Consider the following 20,470-nt stretch of genomic DNA (forward strand, 5'->3'; position numbering starts at 1 on the left):
AAAAAAAAGTCAAGTTACCTTTTAGGTATAACAGAGCCAAAAATCGTAAGTCATATAGTCAGGACATGTGCAATAGAAAAAGCTTTGACCTCTAACATCTGGAACCAGAAGACAGGACAGAATTAGAATCTGAATGCTGAAAACTTGCAGAAGTGAGGGATTCCTTGGCCTGGTAGATGGAGGGCTAAAATTTGCCTCAACATAGCTTACTCTAAATGGCCACATTTGAAGCCCTCTAATCAAACCCTGTCAAGCAACATTCCTAAATCCTTTCTCTTACCCTCTGACCCCTTAAAACTTGCTCCAGGCCTCAAATCAGGGAAACTGATTTGAGCCTGATTTGTCTCTTTGATGGCCAATTTTGCAATAAAGCCTTTCTTTTCTCAAAAGCCAGCACCACCGTTAGTTACTGGCTTCTCTGTGTATCAGGCAGCAAGCCCATTTGCTCTCCAACAGTTTCAGTAATTTTATTATATTGTTCTGTTCTCACAAATTCTAAAATTAAAAGCTAAGAAGAGGAAAATTTCAAGGTGAACATTTGGGGGTTATATGGAGATAAAATTAGCCAGAATTTGAGTTATCATTTTTATAAGCTATGTGTGTATAATTTATAAAAATTATATCCAAGGGTATTTTTTAAATTAAAAAGTTGCAAAAGTTTTACTACTCAGTTATATCTTTTTGTCAGAAGGAATGATTCTAAAACACCATTTTCACAGACTTACAGTCTGGTTTATAACTGAGAAGAGTCCTTCCTATGACCTCACACAAAACTTAACTGAAAATAAGTTTTAAAATAATATTCTTAAAATATATGGTTTGCAATGCTCAACAGAGTATTGTTATTCCAGAATGTTATTTTCTATCAATTGCAAATATTGGTTAAGCATCTAGTATTTTCAAACTACCACAAGAGATGCTGGGCATGAAATGGTAAGAAAGAAATGGTAAGAAAGGCATATTGAGCCTTTGCTCTTATGAATTATAAAAGTCTAGAAGAAACATTGATAATTAAAGAACCATTATGTATTTCACAGTTTTTAGAATCCTGAAGAAGCAAAGAGCTTGAGCATCTCCCATAAGTTAGATAGACTTCAAGAAAGTGTCATAGAGAAGCTATTATCTGAAAGTTAATACTTGAATGATGAGAAGGAGAAAGTGGGGAAGTAGAACTTAATACGACACTCATTTGAATATGTAGTAAATTAATTAGACCGATTATATTAAATGAGACATAGAATTGTATTTTGCATTTTGTGTTAAATTTTATTGCCTCCTTCTGCATTTCTTGCTTTTTGTGACTTTGTCCTGTTTGTTTTCAAAAATTATACATAGCCATTATGAAAATTTAAACCATAGCAGAAAGAATAAGGAAGAAAGTTGTTAGTCAACTGCCAAATCTTTAGACAAATGCACTTTCAGTAATTCATTTATAATGTAAGAAAACTAATGTGAAAAAAACAAACAGCTTGGAATCAAAGATCATGAGAGTGGCAATTAACACCATTAGACCACGTTGTAATACTTCAATACTTATCTTCTCACTGTTCACTTCCCAAGTAGCTATTTGCCTTAAGACTTCAGCCAGTAAATAAAGTTCAAGAACTTAAGCAACTAGTTTTTAAGTAGGTTTTAATCAATGCATAGAAATATTTCAAGTACTTTTGAATTAAGCATGTTAATCATGATTAACATGATCATATTTTTAAACAATAAATAAATTTAGTTTTTCTTGAAATAAGACTGGAAGGTGAATTGATTCAATTATTATTATATTAAATAGGAAATTATAACATTGAACTAAGACAGAAAACCAATTAACATAATATAGTTACTTTTGTTATATTCCTATGAAATAGTATGAAAATATATAACACATTAATTCAAATAAAATTAAAGTTTGAAGTAAAGTAGTTGCAAAATAAATCTATCTGTGTAAAATTAGAAACACCAAATTCATTGCAAATTATAGTGCTTATTATTGGTTAGAATATGTTGATAATTAAGCTAAAGTCATGCACTTAATTCCCGGATGTTCCAGTTTACTCTGCTTTGTTTTAGAGACGCAGAATGAATCACAATTCCCAGCTGTCTTGGAAGTGTGCATTATTGATGAAGAGGGGTACACTGCCAATGTGTGGACAGATTAGTCCAATTCCATTACAATGACAGAAAAAAACAATTCTGATCACATTTCCCATAGAGAGTGGGTCAGCACAGCAGCTTAATTTTTATTCCAGTTTGGCACTAAGCATGTGTCTCCTGCAGACAGATGCGAATGATAGTTCTTTGTAATGATGAAGAGAAGATTTTTTTTTAAACCATGTAACAGCTTTCTAAAACAGGTGATTTTAAGACTGTGAAATTCTTGAACAACATAGCCAATTTATCCAAATCTTCCAGGCTCAAACCACAATGTACATTTTAAAAGTTCGGATTTGGCAATGTTAATTTCTGATACGTCATGTTGCTCAATATTAAGAAAGAGGTAACAAAAAATGATGGAATTATTCATAAGTAAAATATTTCTCAATAATCCAAAAATTGGTTTACTTTTGTCTTTACAGAACAGTTACTTCCCTGTCTGTGGCCTAAAATTATTCCCCTATTTACCATGCCCCTAGTTTTTACCTGTCATACTAAGATCAAATTTTAAAAGTACCCTAAATGAAGTAAAACTGGAGCCAGGGACATGTTGTGATGCTGTGTGTCATTGAAAGCATTAAATGTACCAAAAGAGCAATGCTACTACCATTATCTTTAACTTAGTGGAGAAATAAGAGGCACAAGTATTAGAATTATGTAGGAAATGCTGAAAACTTGAAAATAGTGATGAAAGTAGTTTTCTTATACTTCCTGTTAAAATGTTTTTAGGCATAGTGGTCCAGTCTTATAGTTTTATTAATAGGGACTATGCTTAGATATTTTTAAGTAATTTAGTTTTTGTGAACTCACATGAGAATTTAATCATCCTTTATAAAGAAAGCATTTGAAATGGGAAAAAAACTAAAACTTTTGGAGTGTTCACATTATATGCCATGCCCTTCGCTTGACACTTGATGTATCTAATTTGATCCTCATTTTAAAACAACCTTATAGAGTGATTAATATCCTCATTTAACGATGTGTAAAAAAGTTGTCCAAGGGCTCTAAGCTAGGATAACCCTAAGTTTTAAACAACTAATGTACATACGAACTTTTATCACTTACTACCAAGAGACTTCTTTTTATTCCAGTCTCTGGTTTGTTTGTTTTCATTTTTTTGTGTGATAGTACAATATTCAGCTGGATATACTACTACCTAGCTAGACAACATTTTTGCAGGTCCCCTTTCAGCCATATGTGGATATATAGCAAAATTCTAGCCTAATATATAAGTTGTGTCTTATTTTCCTTCCTACAGGCTGGACTTAGGATATATTGGCAAGAACAGGGCAGCCATCTTGAACCACAAGATAGATACTATGGTTTAAAAATGGGAGAAAACAAGATATAAGGAAAACTATTCCCCAGATGTATCAAGCTAGTGAAGCAGTCTTAGACAGACAGCCTAGACATTTTTATTTAAGTCGCTATATTTTTGTGTATATTTGTATTTTACATTGTATATGATGTAACACTTTATTAAAACAGCCTGCAGGACATACTATGACTAAGATATAACCAATATATAACATTGTTTATATGTTTCTTTGTAATTATACTTTTGATGTTGAACTTGAGTAATACTTATTCGATCTTATGATGATGATTCATCAGTTATGAAGACAGTTTGCTTGTAATTCGGAGTAGAATACAAAAAGAAATCAAACTTCCGTTTTATCCATTTGAGTTATAATTTAAGAACATATTAATATATATGAGATTAAAAACAATAAAATTGTATGTAGTTAATTTTATGTAATTACTGCACATTAAGAGACATCCACATACTGGTGACAGTTATAATATTAGATAACATCTCAAAACCACGACTCAATTATTTAAAACAGAAACACACACACACACACACACACAAAACAACAAAAACAACAATTATTATAGCAGATAAAACAATGAAATAGAAATAATTTCAATAATGAATACATTACATAATGGAAATTTCATATAGATAATGAAAAACCCTTTCTCTAGCAATGCTGAATCCTTTGGCATAAGAAAATGGCACAATTTGTCTAGGTGCCACACCTCTGAAAATAAAATCTACCCGAAAAATATGAGTACCAGGCAGAAAGTAGGAGCACATAGAAAGCCCACTACAGGTAAAGATTAATTGTGATGAAAATACCACCAGAACCAAAGTACTGCTATATGTCATCAAGAAAAAATAACATGTCCTCTTTTTCACATTAACGTCTCAATTATCCTTTGACCAAATTTACTTTAAGAGACCCCAACATTATATTTAGTAATCATTCATTTTAGTATTTGTAATTTTCCAACAATTGGAAAATTACCATATGCATGTAATACATGCATAATTTAAAAAAAATTTTAAGTACTTTCCCTTAAGTTAGATGAGAAAACTCCTAAGTTGCCCAAATAATATTATATTGAAATTAAGAATTTTTAGTGATTTCAGAAGGGAAATAATTACAATTAATGTTTCCTATTAATGGAGTTAGGTATTTACTAGGTGAATCATAAAGACAGTTTGTGAAAGGTAAAAAGATACTAGAAGATAAGATGGTTATATCAATTTTAGAGGCTATTTTCTATGTAAAGGCATTAAATATGCTAAAATAGGTCTACTGTTTTAAATTTAAAAGTATGCAATAAACTTGAAAACCATTATAGTTATTATTTGAAAACCATTTCATAGTTATTAACCACATCCTATTATGCAAAACCTTGCCATACCAATACATCTATATTTACACGCGTACGTGCATAGCTATATTTATACCTAGCTCAGTTGTACTAGCATATGTGTGCATTTTTCCTTTTCTAGTACTTCCTACCTTGCTTTTTTCCTTTCTCAATAGGGTCAGATCAGGGTCACAGCACAATTACACATATCTAAGATTCCTGAAACACAAACATATTACTCTACTCTGTTTTTTGATGTTCACATTTTTCCTCTCATTAAGGATCTGCATGAATCCATATGTGCAGTGTCACATTTCACGCTGGATTATACTATAACTGTCAAAGTGTGACCTTCGCATTTCACATTAGATTATACTATAATTATCAAAGTGTGACCTTTCAAAAAGGGAAATAACTGTTTTTATAATAAAGCATATTTTAATATGTTTTTATAATGAAATGCCAGGTCTTGCCTTGCACTGTTCATAAATCTTCCCTGGCTTTCTGCCTGATTGCACACTAAAAATCATGCAGAAAAGGCAGAGGCAGAAGCAGTGATTGGTGCGATTGGTGAGGATACTTTTCTCAACCATGTTTCTGCCTTGAAGAACAAACTGAGATGAGGGCACTTCTATTTCAGTAGCTTGTAGGAAAAAATCTTGTTTGACAACTATGACATGCAATACAAATTCTCATAGTTTGGCTGTTTATAGCAGTTGGTAAAATGTCAGAGTTGCAGTATATATCAATAGCAAATGATGTATGTGCGTTCTTATTTTGTAAGACTGAAGAAAGAGTTACTTCTACTTCTGTAGGTGATCCGTTATATTTTTTTTGGTGAATATTTATTTATTTATTGACAGCTATTAATAAAAGTGGCTTATAATAAGATTTCCTTTAAAAACTAAAATTAAATAAAGCATAACACAAATGCTGATATGTACAATCTTACCAGGTGAAGATAAGGCATAGTAATGTAGATATTAAAATCAAAACTTGATTAAACATTGCAGACTGTGTACGCTGAATGGCTCTGTGTAGATCATTCTAAAATAATACAGAAAAAGAATTTTTTTAAATTTAGACAAATGCTAAATATCATGAGTTTCATTACATATATTATACACATTTCATGTCAACTGTCCTGTACATATACATACATGTAATCAATATATGTATTTCAAATACAAATATAAGCATATTTCCATTTTTGCCTAGATCTAAATGTGACTTTTTTTTTTTCTTTTTTTTTTGAGACAGAGTATCGCTCTCGTTACCCAGGCTGGAGTGCAATGGCGCGATCTCGGCTCACTGCAACCTCTGCCTCCTGGGTTCAGGCAATTCTCCTGCCTCAGCCTCCTGAGTAGCTGGGATTACAGGCACGCGCCACCGTGATCTAGATGTAACTTACTAAAGCTTGCATAGTACAAAGATATTGCTACAAGAAGACTACCACAGCACTACATTTCAGTTTACTTGCTTTACAGACATCTGAACAGGTGTTGCACTTACTTCCCTAAACCTCTACATATTAAGCATTATCTCTGATGGAAAAATCCTAATTTCAAAAGATCAGAAAATAGTATATCTAATCAAGGAAGAGGGAATAGATGAGTGAAACTACAAACAAAGCTCATTATCAGGAAAATTAACATAAATTAGCCCAGGCAGTTTATCTTGAAAAGAAAAATAAAACAACCAATGAACAAATTTTTTCTAAGTTTAATTTCTTTCTTTTTTTTTTTTTTTGGTGAGGTGGAGTTTCGCTCTTGTGACCCAGGCTGGAGTGCAATGGCGCAATCTCGGCTCACCGCAACCTTTGCCTCCTGGGTTTCAGGCAATTCTGCCTCAGCCTCCCGAGTAGCTGGGATTACAGGCACGCGCCACCATGCCCAGCTAATTTTTTGTATCTTTAGTAGAGACGGGGTCTCACCTTGTTGACCAAGATGGTCTCGAGCTCTTGACCTCATGATCCACCTGCCTCACCCTCCCAAAGTGCTGGGATTACAGGCTTGAGCCACCGCGCCCGGCCTAAGTTTAATTTCTTTAGCACTACAACAGATGTCAATTCAAGATATGCCGTACTTTTTATCTTTCCAGTAGACAAACAGTAAAAAATAATATTTAGTGTGTTTAAAGTGCAAAAATGAACACTCACATACAGTACCCCTTGGTACTTCATTATAAATTTCTAGAAGGCAATTTGGTAATATAAGTAAAAACTCAGAAATATATCCTATCTATTTCAAGCATTAATTCATTATTTACTCAAAAATATAATTTCTAAAACCTAACCACATAAAAGTCATATGATATGGGCACCAATATTTATGTTCATCTTTATTATAAAATTATGATGCTTAATAAATGAAATAATGAATGTTCAAAAATGTTAAAATAACCAAATATGTAATACAAAAATTGTTACATAAATTGACATCTACATAAATTTGACAAAATCCATTAAAACCGATTTGAAGAAGAATTTTTAGTAACATAAGAACTAGTCCGCTACATACCAGTATATGACAAAATATTCCAATTACAAATTCAAACAGACAATATCATTCCATGTATGGTATGTGTACATATTTTTGCATGGAAAATATTAGAATGATATAAATTATTACTAGTGTTTAGTCTATGCAATGGATTGATGGATTTTTATAATTTGTACCATTTTATCTTCATTTATAAATAAACAACTCTTAGTCTTAAACCAGTATGGCACAAGATAACTAACTTCACCAATAAAAAATACTTCAAAAAATTCTTTGTTACCACTCACTTTGCCTACCACTCATTTAACCAGAACTGTTACGAAGACAAATAACTAAGTTGACTGATTAGAATTTCCTCTCTCATCCTTTAGTTTCTTAGGGCAGAGGTGTTAATGAACAAAGATGCAAATAAAAATCTGGTATCTGGTGACAGGAGATACGGAAATAACATGCAAAATTAATCTTAACTCAATATTGCAAAACAGGCTTTTTTACTCTCAATATTTGTCTAAGGCATCCTGTCTTGGTTGAATTATTTTTACCAACAATTAATAACACAGAAAATAACAAATAAGTTTAATTTTTTCTGGTTTGTTTTTATTCATTAGCAATTTAGGCAATCTGTATTTAGTCAAACAGTATTTCTTTGGGGCAATAAAGACGGTCCACTATTTCTGCAATTCATTTCACAGGCCATGTTCTTTCATAAGACTCCAGTGGTTACTTGATGAATGTTTAGAAATATTCATCTGGTTGTGAATACTAAAATGTTATCCAAATATTCCTTTGGCCCAAAACTTTAGTCATAATGTCTGTTTAAAATCCAGTTAAATGGAACATAATTTGCCTCCAAATAAGTAAAATTTTCAATGCAGTAAAATTAATAATATTGAGCCCTTACTCTGTTATGCCAGATAAAATATTATATACACATACTACACATATGTATGTATGTACACTGTGTATATATGTATATATACTTTCATTTGATTACCACAGCAAACTTGTAATGTAGGTGCTTTTCTTTGCAGATGAAGAGAATAGCAGAGAAGTTAAATCACTCACCCATCACATTGTTTAGCATATAGTGAACATGAATTAACATTTGTTGAATGAATGACTCAATGGTGATGTCTTACAGCAGCTTAGAAGTACTAAAGTTTGTGGTAAAAATGTTTTGGTCATAGTTATAAACCATGCCTCCAAGCAGGGTCATCCTTGGGCCAAATGCAACTGTGGCACAGCTCTGAGTGCTGCATCTCTTACTCTATCTCTTGCTTCCTTTTCTCCTAATGTCCCACCCACCACTCCACTCCAGCAAATCCAGAAGGATGACTCTCAATGAGGGGGTTCTGGCTCCCACACTGGATTTTAGGAAACCCCACAGATTTTTACTGAATATGGACTACCTACAATTAAGAGCAGTTTGACAAAAATCACTTTCCTGGATCCTCAAAAGCCAAGAGTCCCATCCTATATCCACAAACTGCCTTGGAAGGGAAGGATATTTGTACTCTGGAAATTGGCTAAGTGGTTGAACCAGTCCAAAAACCAATTAGGTTTTTAGAGACATTGGGAAATTCAGAACCATTTTGTTTACCAGACATAGGCCTTACAAAGGTAGGAACTTGGCAATATGGACATTTTAGTTCTGTTAACTTATAAATTTATACAATGTACCACTTTAATTATTTAACAGTATTTTACCAAAATGACTTATTTAAAAAAATTAAATGAAACAATTTACTGTGATTCTAAATTAATTTAAAAGAAGTTTTAAAAGGAAACACTTGGAAATTTAATTACAGCTAAATTAATTCCAATAACATTAATGTAAAAAATGTTATACATTATGGGAGAATACAGAATGAGAAAGTTCAAGACTGGATCCCAAATTATATATCTCTCTCTTTAATCTAAACATTAAAAGTAAGAAATGTTTTATTTATCTTTTCATATTTGTATTTCACTTCTATACTTACAATCATATTTTCCAAGGCATGTTTGGCAAGCCAACAGTTCAGAAAGACTGGGACAAATAGATTTCTTAAGGAAGGCCAGAATATCTGGAAAACAAACCAAAACTAGACTTTTATCTCAAAGCAAGAAATCATACCCAGTAGACTTAAAACAAACAGAAAAAAGGTTATTAAAGAACGTCTAATAATTTAAAACATGACAAATGATGTAAACTCATTATTAACAAAATATAAGGAACTGATATGTTCTTTTATTCATTGTCTGAATCTTTCTTATGGAAATTATTGCAGAAGCAAAAAGAAAATAATAAGCTCTCACCAGATGGCAGATATCTATGCTAATTCTATCATTAAATCTTTTAGTGTGATGGTTTGTAATACACATTGGCTTTCTATTCTTTGTAACTTGAGGTATTAAGTAGGAACAAAGAGGGAAGGCACTCTCTCTTTTTATAATATTACCTCTTACTTTCTTTATATTAAGCCATTTTAAGTGACATTGGGAACTACGTTTAATTAGAATTATATTTAGTTAATCTGTCATTTAATCTACTTCCAGTTGCTTCTCTTGATAAATCACTCAAAGTAAAATAATTATCAGAAGAGGGAAACAGCTCCAGGTCATATCTACTTATTTTCAAAATCCTCCAAATAAAATTCAAATAAAACGTTATAAAGTATAATCCCAACAGACAATATTATAACTTTACAAAATCGTGATTAAAATATAATTTTGCAAAAGGAAAGTGTTGTGTGACATATTTATGGGACTGTAGTTGAACAGGATCATCATGGAACTGGTAACACAGAGCACTTTAAAAAGAAGCAAACTGCTAGATGTCTGACTTTTGGCAATCTCTTTGCTAAAAAGAGAATTTGGCTTAGAAAATCTTGTGGTTAAACCACAGACAAGTATTTTCAACATATGAGAACCTTTTGTAAACACATTTCCAATTAAATTGTTTTTTTTTTTAATTCCACAATATGAACAATAAGTACATAAGTAATTTCCAGTCATTTTAAACAATAATGACACTTGTCAAATGGCATTTCCAGAGCATATATCTCTTTAAAATATTTCACTTTGCTATTGTACTAAATCATTAGTTTCCATTTAATTATACAACACAGTTATGCAACCAATTTTATTTTGTTGCTTAGTATCATGATTCTAACCAAAGTCTAAATTCATTTATCTTAGCTACCATATTATTTAACAGTATCTAGAGTTAAAGATTTTACTTAAGTCTAATTACAAAAGTGTTTTTTAAGGTTCTTTTAAGACTTACTGAGATAATGAAGGGAACTGCATTAATTATTTCCAAGATGAAGGGTATTCGTAAAATCTGTTCCCAAATGTTTCCCTTCCAAGAAAGAATGAATAAAAATGAAAGTCAATTATACTGAATTCTATTAAAGGGGGAAAAAGACAGCACTTAAAATTTCTGTAACAATAAGAATGTTTCCATTAACAGAATACTGAATATTACATAGAGATGTAGCAATGACTTTTAGAGATTACTTTTCTTAGTGTAATCATGCTCTCTCAATTTTGTAAGTTTAAGAAGTAAAACAAATGTTCACAGAAACCATGAATATTGCACATAACATTTTTTAATCATGAAATATGTCATGGAAGAAAAGTTACCAGTAAAAATAAAACACATTAACAAAACCTACAGAATCAATTAAAAAGTGATTCTAAACTTTTATTTACTCTAATAATGATATTCACTAATCATCAAGCATATTAGTCTGTGGAACATATTCTTGTTAACAATCATTGGTATTAAAATTGTTTTCACTTTGATAGAATTTAAAGGAGTAACTTTTCAATTATCTAGATTTTAATCTCCCTACCCTCATAATACAGAAATATTAATCAAGACTGAGTACATAATTTGAAGAACCCAGTGCAAAATGAAAAATATGAAGCCTCCTAATAAGAAATTAACAATTTCAAGAAGGTAACAGGAGGACATTCTGCTTGCAGAGCCCCGTGCTGACCCTCATATTATGCACAGGTTACGTTCCCATGAAGCTGACTCTAACATTAATAGGTCACCACTGAAACTCTATTGATTGGTGTCTGATGATAATAAGCACAGACCCTCCTAAAGCAGTTTATTCTTCTATGAAGAGATCTGTGTATTAGCAAGGCAATTTGAAATCTGCCATCCCTGAAATCTCCAATGATCCATTATAACGCTGACTATAAAATTGGGACTCCTTAATTTTCCTTAAGGCCCCAAAGGCTAAAAACTACATTGATGGAATATACTTACACATCCCAAAGCAAAGTTCTAGAGCAGCTATTGTCTCTATGTACTAAGAAATTAATCGGTTTTACAAGCATAATTTATCACCCTCATCCAGGCTGTTTAAAAACAGTAAAGGAGTGTTTAGAAGAAAGGGAAGCAGTGAGAATGCCTCCTGATAGAGATGTTACAGATGTTGTGGTGCATCTCATCACCTCAACTTAGTGAAAAGGGCTCTAGGGAACCACTTAGCTTGGATCCAACATGGAGACTGTATTTGGCTACTGCCTAAACTTTTAAAAATGAAAAGATCAAAGAAAAAGATGACTGGATAAGAGCAGGCCAAAATCCCCAATTTTAAGGAAAGGTGGCTACTTTCTGAGAACCACATCAATGCCTCCAGCCTAAAGAATGGAACCTATGGTTATTCAAAAAGGGTTTACTCTCAATAAGATTGTGTACCTGAAGGTGAAATAGGACTTCAACGAATGGTGGACCTGAAAAATCTGTGTCAGACTCTTAGTGGCTAGCCTGACACAGAGGCCTCCAGGAAATTCAAAGGCCCCAGACAAGACACAAAAGCTTCATATGGGAGAAAGGGCCAGAGCTTGTATCTGCCATATGGAGCAACCCAACACCAGACAATAACTGTGCCAGTCAGGCAACTTCAACCCAGAAACTGACTGCACTTCCTTCCCTATTCTTTCTCAGTCTTAAAGGGCATCAAATAAGATATTAAGTAGTAACAGCAGCTAGGCCTCCCCATGATAATTCATACCTGTCCCAGGTAGGTCTGAGTTGAGGACAGGCAGAAGCCTTCTTAGAGGAGAATTTTAACTGTTTGCATATACTGATCATAATCTCTTAAATACTAAACTGAGAATGGCCATATAAATTAAAAGACTAGAAAAGCTATAGCATCTGCCTGAGATGTCATCTGATTAGCATGGATCAGACTGAGGATGCATGGTGTTGAAGAAGTGTAGAAAGACTGGTCTTTTCCTACTACCACCGAATCAGGACTATTTAACTAACAAGAGTTATAACTAGTCTTAGTTATGCCATGTTTTTTTATAATTGTGCAGGTTAATAATATCATTTCTTTCGTCAGTTTTTACACGACATCTTTTCCAGAATGTTTATCCTTTGCCTTACTCTTCCCTTATTGTATTTTCACTTTTCATTGTATGTCTTTCCTTGGTGTCATTGATTGTCCCCAAGAAGACATTGATCTGATTAGCAAGAAATGAGGGGTATGGGAACAGTTGATACTAGTGATATGAAAGGATACTTCTGTTAATGCCCAGCAACATTAGTATAAACTATGGCACATTGCATAATTTAGTTTATGTAAAGAAACCTTTTGTCTCTCTTGTAGTTCTCTTCATTTCCATTTATAACACATTAGCCTTTTATGATTGTTATTTAAACCATTAAAAAGTCTTACAACTGGTATCTGTCTAGGTTGGGTTTGTTTCTGATTTTTCTTCCATATTAAAGCCAGAAGAATCTTTCTAAAATGCCAAATTCCCATTGCCAACATAATAAAATCCAAACTCATCATTGTATTATATGAAATTTCACAATCTGAACTCTAGTTACTAGCTTGGCTTGTACTTTAGATATTTCTATTCCTATCCTGAACTCAACGTAGATTCAGATACTGAATTTTATATCCATCTCTGAACAAGCTAGGCTACCTTATGCTCGTATACCTTTGCCCACATCTCTCTCTTTGGCTGGAATATCATACTCTCACACCTCCACTACTAATCCCTCTGGCAAGCATTTGTAACATCTCAGGGAGCTAATTTTTTAAAATGCTTGTTGGGGATCAATTAATATCATGAATACATAAATGATATTCCCAGCTATTTCATATATACTCTTACCCTTCTTTTATATAGTTGTTTTAGTTTTGGAGCTTAAATATTTACATTCTTTCCACTGGATCCAAATTAAATCATTTGAAAGAATGGTATTGTTTAAAACCTTTATACTTAAAGTAATCATGTATAAATGATTAAACTTGTAACTGGAGAGCCAACTGAAATTTTCTGGAGGAAATGATTCAAGAGTTCTTGCTTATATATCCACGTTAAGTAATTTCGTCCATGTTTCAGCTTCAACTTATAACCGATAAGCTAATAACTTCCAATATTGTATCAATAGCCCAAATCACTATTTTATCTCTTGAGATTCTGACTCAGATCAACTGCTTGATCCACTGTTACACATCAATGCCTCAATAGCACTTTATATGTAGTAGTATGTCTAAAGCAAAATTTATGATTTGTTCCCTGACTTATCCTGGAGAAACTTTTTACTACTTCCTTTAATACTATACTTATAATTATACTATAATTTATCAATAAAACCTACTAATTTGTAAGCAGATCTTGAGCTGTTCTAGTTCTCATTCCAGCTAATTTCTCGTTTTTGACCTGTTAAGCCTAACTAGCCACCATACCTTCATTTCTTCATTCTTGTCCCATTCCAGCCCACCCATCGAACTACTGCTATCCCCCTGTACCCTTATGCCAGACCAGGCCTAGTATTCGGAACTATTCATACACTTACACAACAAAGACAAAAACATAATTCCATCATATAAGGCACTATTTCATTTGTCTCGTTGACTTCTCCGTCCTTAAAGATCATTCCTTCGGCGGACTGAATACATAAGGCATATTCACTGTTTAGAATATGCCTTATACTTTTGCATATAACTCTTCAAGAGACTGGTTAAAGTTTCACCTTTCTTTCCAACGTCACTTTGCCAAGTTAACTCATACCTGCCTTTCAGCTCTCAAACAAAATCTGAGTTTTTAGAGACTTTCCTTGCTTCTTCTTCATATACCCCCTATGCAGGATCTAACACCCACATTGGGCTTCTTGATCCTCCACGAATTTCATTCACATTATTATTTTTTTTTCAGTTTGTTTTTATGTAATTGATACATTACAACACGTTAAACTCTGTGAGGTTAAGGTCAGGACCAGTGTATTTCAGGATTGCATGCTCTGCTCCTAGCACAGTACTCGACAGTCTGAATCTCCTAAATAAAAACCGTTACTACCTTATGTCAATCATGTATTGTTGATTCACAGCACATGTAGGCATATATGTGTGTGTTTGTGGACTAATTTTCGTAGTCTAAAATTGTACAGTGGGACAATGTATTGCTAAAAATGAACGCATCTCTTTTATGCACTGAGTTTAATTCTAAGATTTCAGGCTGCCTTCTGAACTACAAGATACATCCATAAATTATCTTTCTTAAAAAATAGCTAATAAAAAATAAATATGGAAAGGATCCACAAGTTTCATTGACTAAGAAGGAGTCCCAATAAGCCTTCATCACAAAAACCTTAGGATAAATGCTATTATGAAGAAAAAAGGCAAGCATTCACACAATGCCACTATGTAAGAAAACTAAGAAATAAAATTGAAAGGCAAGCACAATGCCTTTCAATATTGTATTATAGACATTTTCCATTTAATCTGGTTTTCATGAAGGAGATTTAAAAAACCTTCTTCTTCTTCCAAAAACTAACACCTTCAGTTTCTAAGCAGAGTAGCTGTATCTGCTCTCAGTGTGCAGTCCTCTCTGTGTTCCTATTCTTATTGACAGAATTCAATGATATATTAAAAAAACCCTCAATCCAATTAGTCTATATTTAGTATGGACACATCATTTTTAACCAATAACAACGCAGACAAATATGTGATTTTCTAAAATCTATCGCACTTTTGTTTTATCATCAAGAAAAGCAGAAACTTGGAGCTACTACCTATGCAACTCTATAGAGCACATTAAAAATTATGAGTTACAGCGGTTTGTTGTGAGCTCTGACTGGGCCAACGAACGTTTTATTTTATTTTAAAATATTTAATTAAAAAACTGATAAATTTGTCTTCTTTGGATAAATTTTAAATAGTACAGTAATGCAGTAACAGTCTTACTTTATATTTGTACATATAAATCCAACAATATTTTGATTTACCATTTTCAGGGCAAGATAAGCAGAATCAACAGTATCTGGTATTCAGAAGTCCTGGACTAAATTCTTTGTTCTTTTCCAGAAATAAGACAGTGTGGTGTAAAACTTTCAAAATTGCTGCTTTTTGTAATCTGATTATAAAAAAAAGAACTGCAGATTTAACAAAAAGCTTCTAGGTATGATGAATTTTTGTGTGTGGAGGTTTGAAAATTGTACCAGTTTGTTTTTGTCTCTTTTTGATTTAATGAATGTGTGTGCATAAATAGAGCTTCATTTTGAAAGCAGTTGATAAAGAATTAGAGGGTATTTATGACAACAAAAGAATAAGAACTTTAGTGTTGGGTGATTACCGTAGTTGTTTTGCCAGCCAGCTATAAACATGAATGGAATGATGATTTAAGCACAGACCTGCACTTCTGTATGACAGAAGACAAAATAAGTTCATGTCATGGATTTTAATTCATTATCTGCTAAACTCAACGTGTCCTTTAAGAGTTCCAGCTAATTTCACTTTATCTTAGTCTGAGTTTCAAAACCTACAGTCTCAATGAAAGTTTAAACTATTTTAGTTGTTAATGATTTAGTTATGTTTATTTTAGAATCTCTAATTTCAAGAATTATAAAGTGCTTGCATAATGCTGTATTAAAATGTACTTAAATATTGTATACATATGTAAGCATATGCTTCATATCTCTCTATAAATATACATATATAAACAAATACAAAAAAGTCCTATATGAATTTGCTATTAATATTACTATTTCAGAATTATAAGTATAAAAGAATGATATCAGCAGTGGATACAATTGCTAGTGCAATACAATATCCATTTCTGTGTGTCTGTATATTACTTTTCTTTAAAAAAAATCTAACTTGGCCAGGCATAGTAGCTTACCTCTGTAATCCCAGCACTTTGGGAGTCTGAGGAGGCAGGTGGTCACTTGAGCCAAGGAGTTCTAGACCAGCCTGGCCAACATGGCAAAACCCCATCTCTTATTTAAAAAAAAAAAAAAAAGCAAATATTAGCTGGGCATGGTGGTGCACACCTGTAGTCCCAGCCACTCAGGAGGGTGAGGTGAGTGGATCTACACCACTAGGAGGTAGAGGCAATCGCACCACTGCACACCAGCCTGAGCAACAGAGTGAGAACCTTATCTCAAAAAAAAAAATCGAACTTGAGGGAAGGAATATGTTTTAAATTCTGCTACCCAAACATGCTTCATTTATAGACCATAAATAACTACCAGTTACTTGATTTACTAATTCTAAAAAATTTTTACAACATTCTGTTGAAGGGACCAAAGAGTTCACAGATTTGACTATATTTATGAGAGGAAAAAAAGAAGATAATTAACAGCAACCTACCTTCTACTGTCTCATAACTCCTATTTATCCTATCTGTTTTCTCTGTAACACACTGGACTTAACTGCTGTCTACATTTCCTCCATCTAAGCCATTAAAGTTTATGAGGGTTGAAATAGAAATAATATTTACCATCTAGCTCTGCATGCTAGGTCTTATAATTTTCTGCTCTAATCTTATAAATTATAAGCAATAATTAATTATGAATGTCATCATCATATGATTGCAATGGGAAATTATCCTGAATCTATATGTGTTTTCAAAACTGCTTTTACAATGAGTTCTAAGAGTTTTATTAGCAAAACACTAATCTTAATTTCTTATTACATTTTAGCCAGAAGTTGGAGCAAATATATCTTCGGATGCAGGTTAATATTTTCACCATGTTACAGTCCTGTATATACTCCTGTACTAGTGGAAGAGATAGAATTAATTTACTCCAAAACACACATGCCTAACTTTTAAGCATACCATTATTTATATATCACATTCAACATTTATCATATATGTATACATGAATATTAATGAACATTAAAGATAATATCTGGGACACTAATTTATTTGATTTTTAATTTTGTTTTATTTTTCTAGTTATCCAGTATCCAGATTTGTCAATCAGGACATATTTATAGAGCACCTATTTTGACAAGTAGGTATACTAATAAACCCTTAAAAGACCCTTCTTTAGTATCTTCACCTAAGTTTCTTATCATTGATTCAGTCTAGGTAATTTAGGGATTTGCGACTACCACAGGTAAGCTCTTTAATTTCCCTTCTCTGGCTTCCTTATTTCTTCATGCACCACTTGAATATATGCATAGATAAGCATATACATCATCTATCTCTCTCTCTCTCTCTCTCTCTCTCTCTCTCTCTCCCTCTATATATATATATATATATATATATATATATAAACAAATACAAAAAAGTTATATATGGATCTGCAATTAATATTTCTATTTCAGAATTATAAGTATCAAAGAATAATAGCAGTGGATACAATTGCTAGTGCAATACAATATCCATTTCTGTGTGTCTGCATATTACTTTTCTTTAAAAAATTTAACTTGGCTAGGCACGGTGGCTCACATCTGTAATCCCAGCACCACTCCCTTCTTTATTTCTTCATGCACCACATTTCACCTTCTGCACTCTCAAAAGAGAATGGACACTTTCCAAAGCTAATCATTAAAATGCAGGTTTCTGTTCCAGCCTATTCTTACTTCTTATAAACTTTCCTGTAATATTTCACTCCTCCCTTGTACTTTGTCTCTTTTTTAAACAAATGCAGATGTTTTTTATCATGAAACAGTCCTCCTTGCTTCATCCTACTACTTTGAATAAGCACCTACCCCAGTCAAACAAATTCCATTTAACAATTTTGACACTCAATTGCATACTATTATAACTTGATTATTGTAGGTGATTAGCAAATGACCTCCTCATCTGTAAACTCAATGGCATTTCCTCAAGCTTCTCACACTTGACATAGCACATATGCTTTCATATACTTTTTATTCCTCAGACATTTCTAACATCCTATGTCTTCTCATAAATCTTAATCAATCCCCTATAGTTTTTAAAGCTGTCATTCTTTTATTTCTATACTTTCTTATTTATCAATCTGACATTCTTAGAAATCAGTGGGTTTTTTTTTAATATGACAATAATGGAATTAAAAAGAAAAAAAGTGAGCCTGAAAACAGGGTGAGTTTGTAAAAACTTCATGCTCTAAATTTAGAATTAAATAATAGTTTAAAGAATGTCATCTTAAAAAAAAAAAAAAAAAGAATGTCATCTTTAAAACTCTAATGTTTTAAAAAGTGAGAAAGGGCCAGATGCAGTAATTCATGCTTGTAATCCCAGCCATTTGGGAGGCTGAGGTGGGAGGATCACCTGATCGGAGGAGTTTAAGACCAGCCTGGGCAACAAGGCAAAACCCCATCTTTACAAAAAAATACAAAAATTAGGAGGTGGCAGTGTGCACCTGTAGTCTCAGCTACTTAAGAGACTGAGGTGGCAGAACTGCTTGAGCCCAGAGGGTGTTGAGGCTGCAGTGAGCCATAATCATGCTACTACTCTCCAGCCTGGGTGACAAAAGAAATTGATTGCTACATAAGATTTCCCCAAATACATAACCTTAAGTATACTTGATATAGCAGATAAAAAGGCTATTAACAAAAATCGGTAATGATTATGACACTCAACCATTTCAATGACTTTCTAACTTTTCTAACTTCTCTGTCTTCCCTATTTCTCTATTCTTCCTCAAAAATCCTCAGTTTAAGCATCTGCATCAACATAAGCCTTAGCTTCCACCCTGGTGATTAACTCATGCATAATAGACTTTCATGGCTTCCTTTACTGTCTCTGTGAAAATGACTGCCAAATCTTAATAAATCTCCCTCTCAAAAATTCCAGATTCTCATTCTCAATTGTCTGCATACCTTATTTATCTGTATGTTCACAAGTACCTTAAATTCATCACCTCTAAAACTAATTCCATTATTTAATCTATGTGGACCCCAATCTTTTCTCTTGATACAGTTGTTTTTTAGTTTTATTGCCATATTTTCAGTCATTCAAACTCAGAAACTACTAGAATAGTAAGAATTTCCTTCTCTTCACTTAACTCATCCGTTGATAATTTATTTAGCTTCTACCTTCATGATTAATCTTTCATTAAATCTGGTAATTCTTTTCATCCACCTAAAATCTTACTGTCAGTTTTCCTTTCATACTTCAACATATCTTAACTGAGCAGATACATTTCATCATAATGTCTATTTGATGTGAACTGCATAGAGATTCTAAGCAATATTACTAAAACTGAATTTCAACTGCAGAATGTTGTGTTAGTCATCTCCCATCAACCTAAAATTATATGCTGTTATACAATGCCCATATTCTAGCCAAATATATTTATTATTCCTCCAATTTTACATGCAAAGTCCTTCCTTTATGCCTTTGCTCATTTTATCAATCTCTATTGTCCTGTCTTTTCATCTTGCCTTATTGAAATCACTGATTCAAGGCCTAGTGTTTCCTTTTCATTCCATGATTTGAGCTCTATCTATAAAACCCCATGGTACTTTCTTTGTACCTCACTGGAAGTACCCATTATATTCTGCTTGTATTACTATTATTTGTATGATTTTCTGCTGTAACCCCCCTTTCTTGACTGTAAACTCACTGAGAAAAGAATCATGTGAAGTATAGAGCTCTTCATTAAATAAGAGCTCAATACATACTTGTTAAATCATGTTAGCCAAACAAAGCTTTCTCAAAAAATAAGATAATTCATTAAAATAATTCCTAACAGACATGTTTTTGCTTTTGCAATATTTTGTATACAAATCAGAAAAAAAACAAAGTTGAATATGATAAAGTTGAACCATTTCATTTGCTTGCCTCACTATATCATACATATAATGGGTAAGTAAACCCATAGGAACTAGCAAAGCATTTGTAAGTCATCAAGGAAAACATTATCAAATTAATACAGCTTTTTATCACCTACTGGAAAGGCTCAAAACAATTAAAGTGGCTTAAGA

The 20,470-nt window shown here is 32.7% G+C and overlaps 1 protein-coding gene across 20 annotated transcripts in view; it reads right to left on the minus strand.

The window, feature by feature from the left end:
- The window catches only part of KCNT2 (potassium sodium-activated channel subfamily T member 2), a 430,036-nt gene that overhangs the window by 220,304 nt on the left and 189,262 nt on the right, over positions 1–20,470 (minus strand). For 10 of the 20 annotated variants that reach the window (XM_078355173.1, XM_078355170.1, XM_078355168.1 and 7 more), the window contains exons 6-8: positions 10,579–10,653; positions 9,293–9,376; positions 5,762–5,856 (exon numbers count right to left, since the gene is read on the minus strand). In XM_078355173.1, the coding sequence (XP_078211299.1) occupies positions 5,762–5,856; positions 9,293–9,376; positions 10,579–10,653 (254 nt within the window). Of the gene's footprint in view, positions 1–5,761; positions 5,857–9,292; positions 9,395–10,578; positions 10,654–20,470 lie in introns of all 20 variants that reach the window. The other 10 variants (XM_078355171.1, XM_035279080.3, XM_078355172.1 and 7 more) reach the window with 1 other exon arrangement.

This window comes from Callithrix jacchus, chromosome 18 (genome assembly GCF_049354715.1).
Source record: "Callithrix jacchus isolate 240 chromosome 18, calJac240_pri, whole genome shotgun sequence".
Lineage (NCBI taxonomy): Eukaryota > Metazoa > Chordata > Mammalia > Primates > Cebidae > Callithrix > Callithrix jacchus.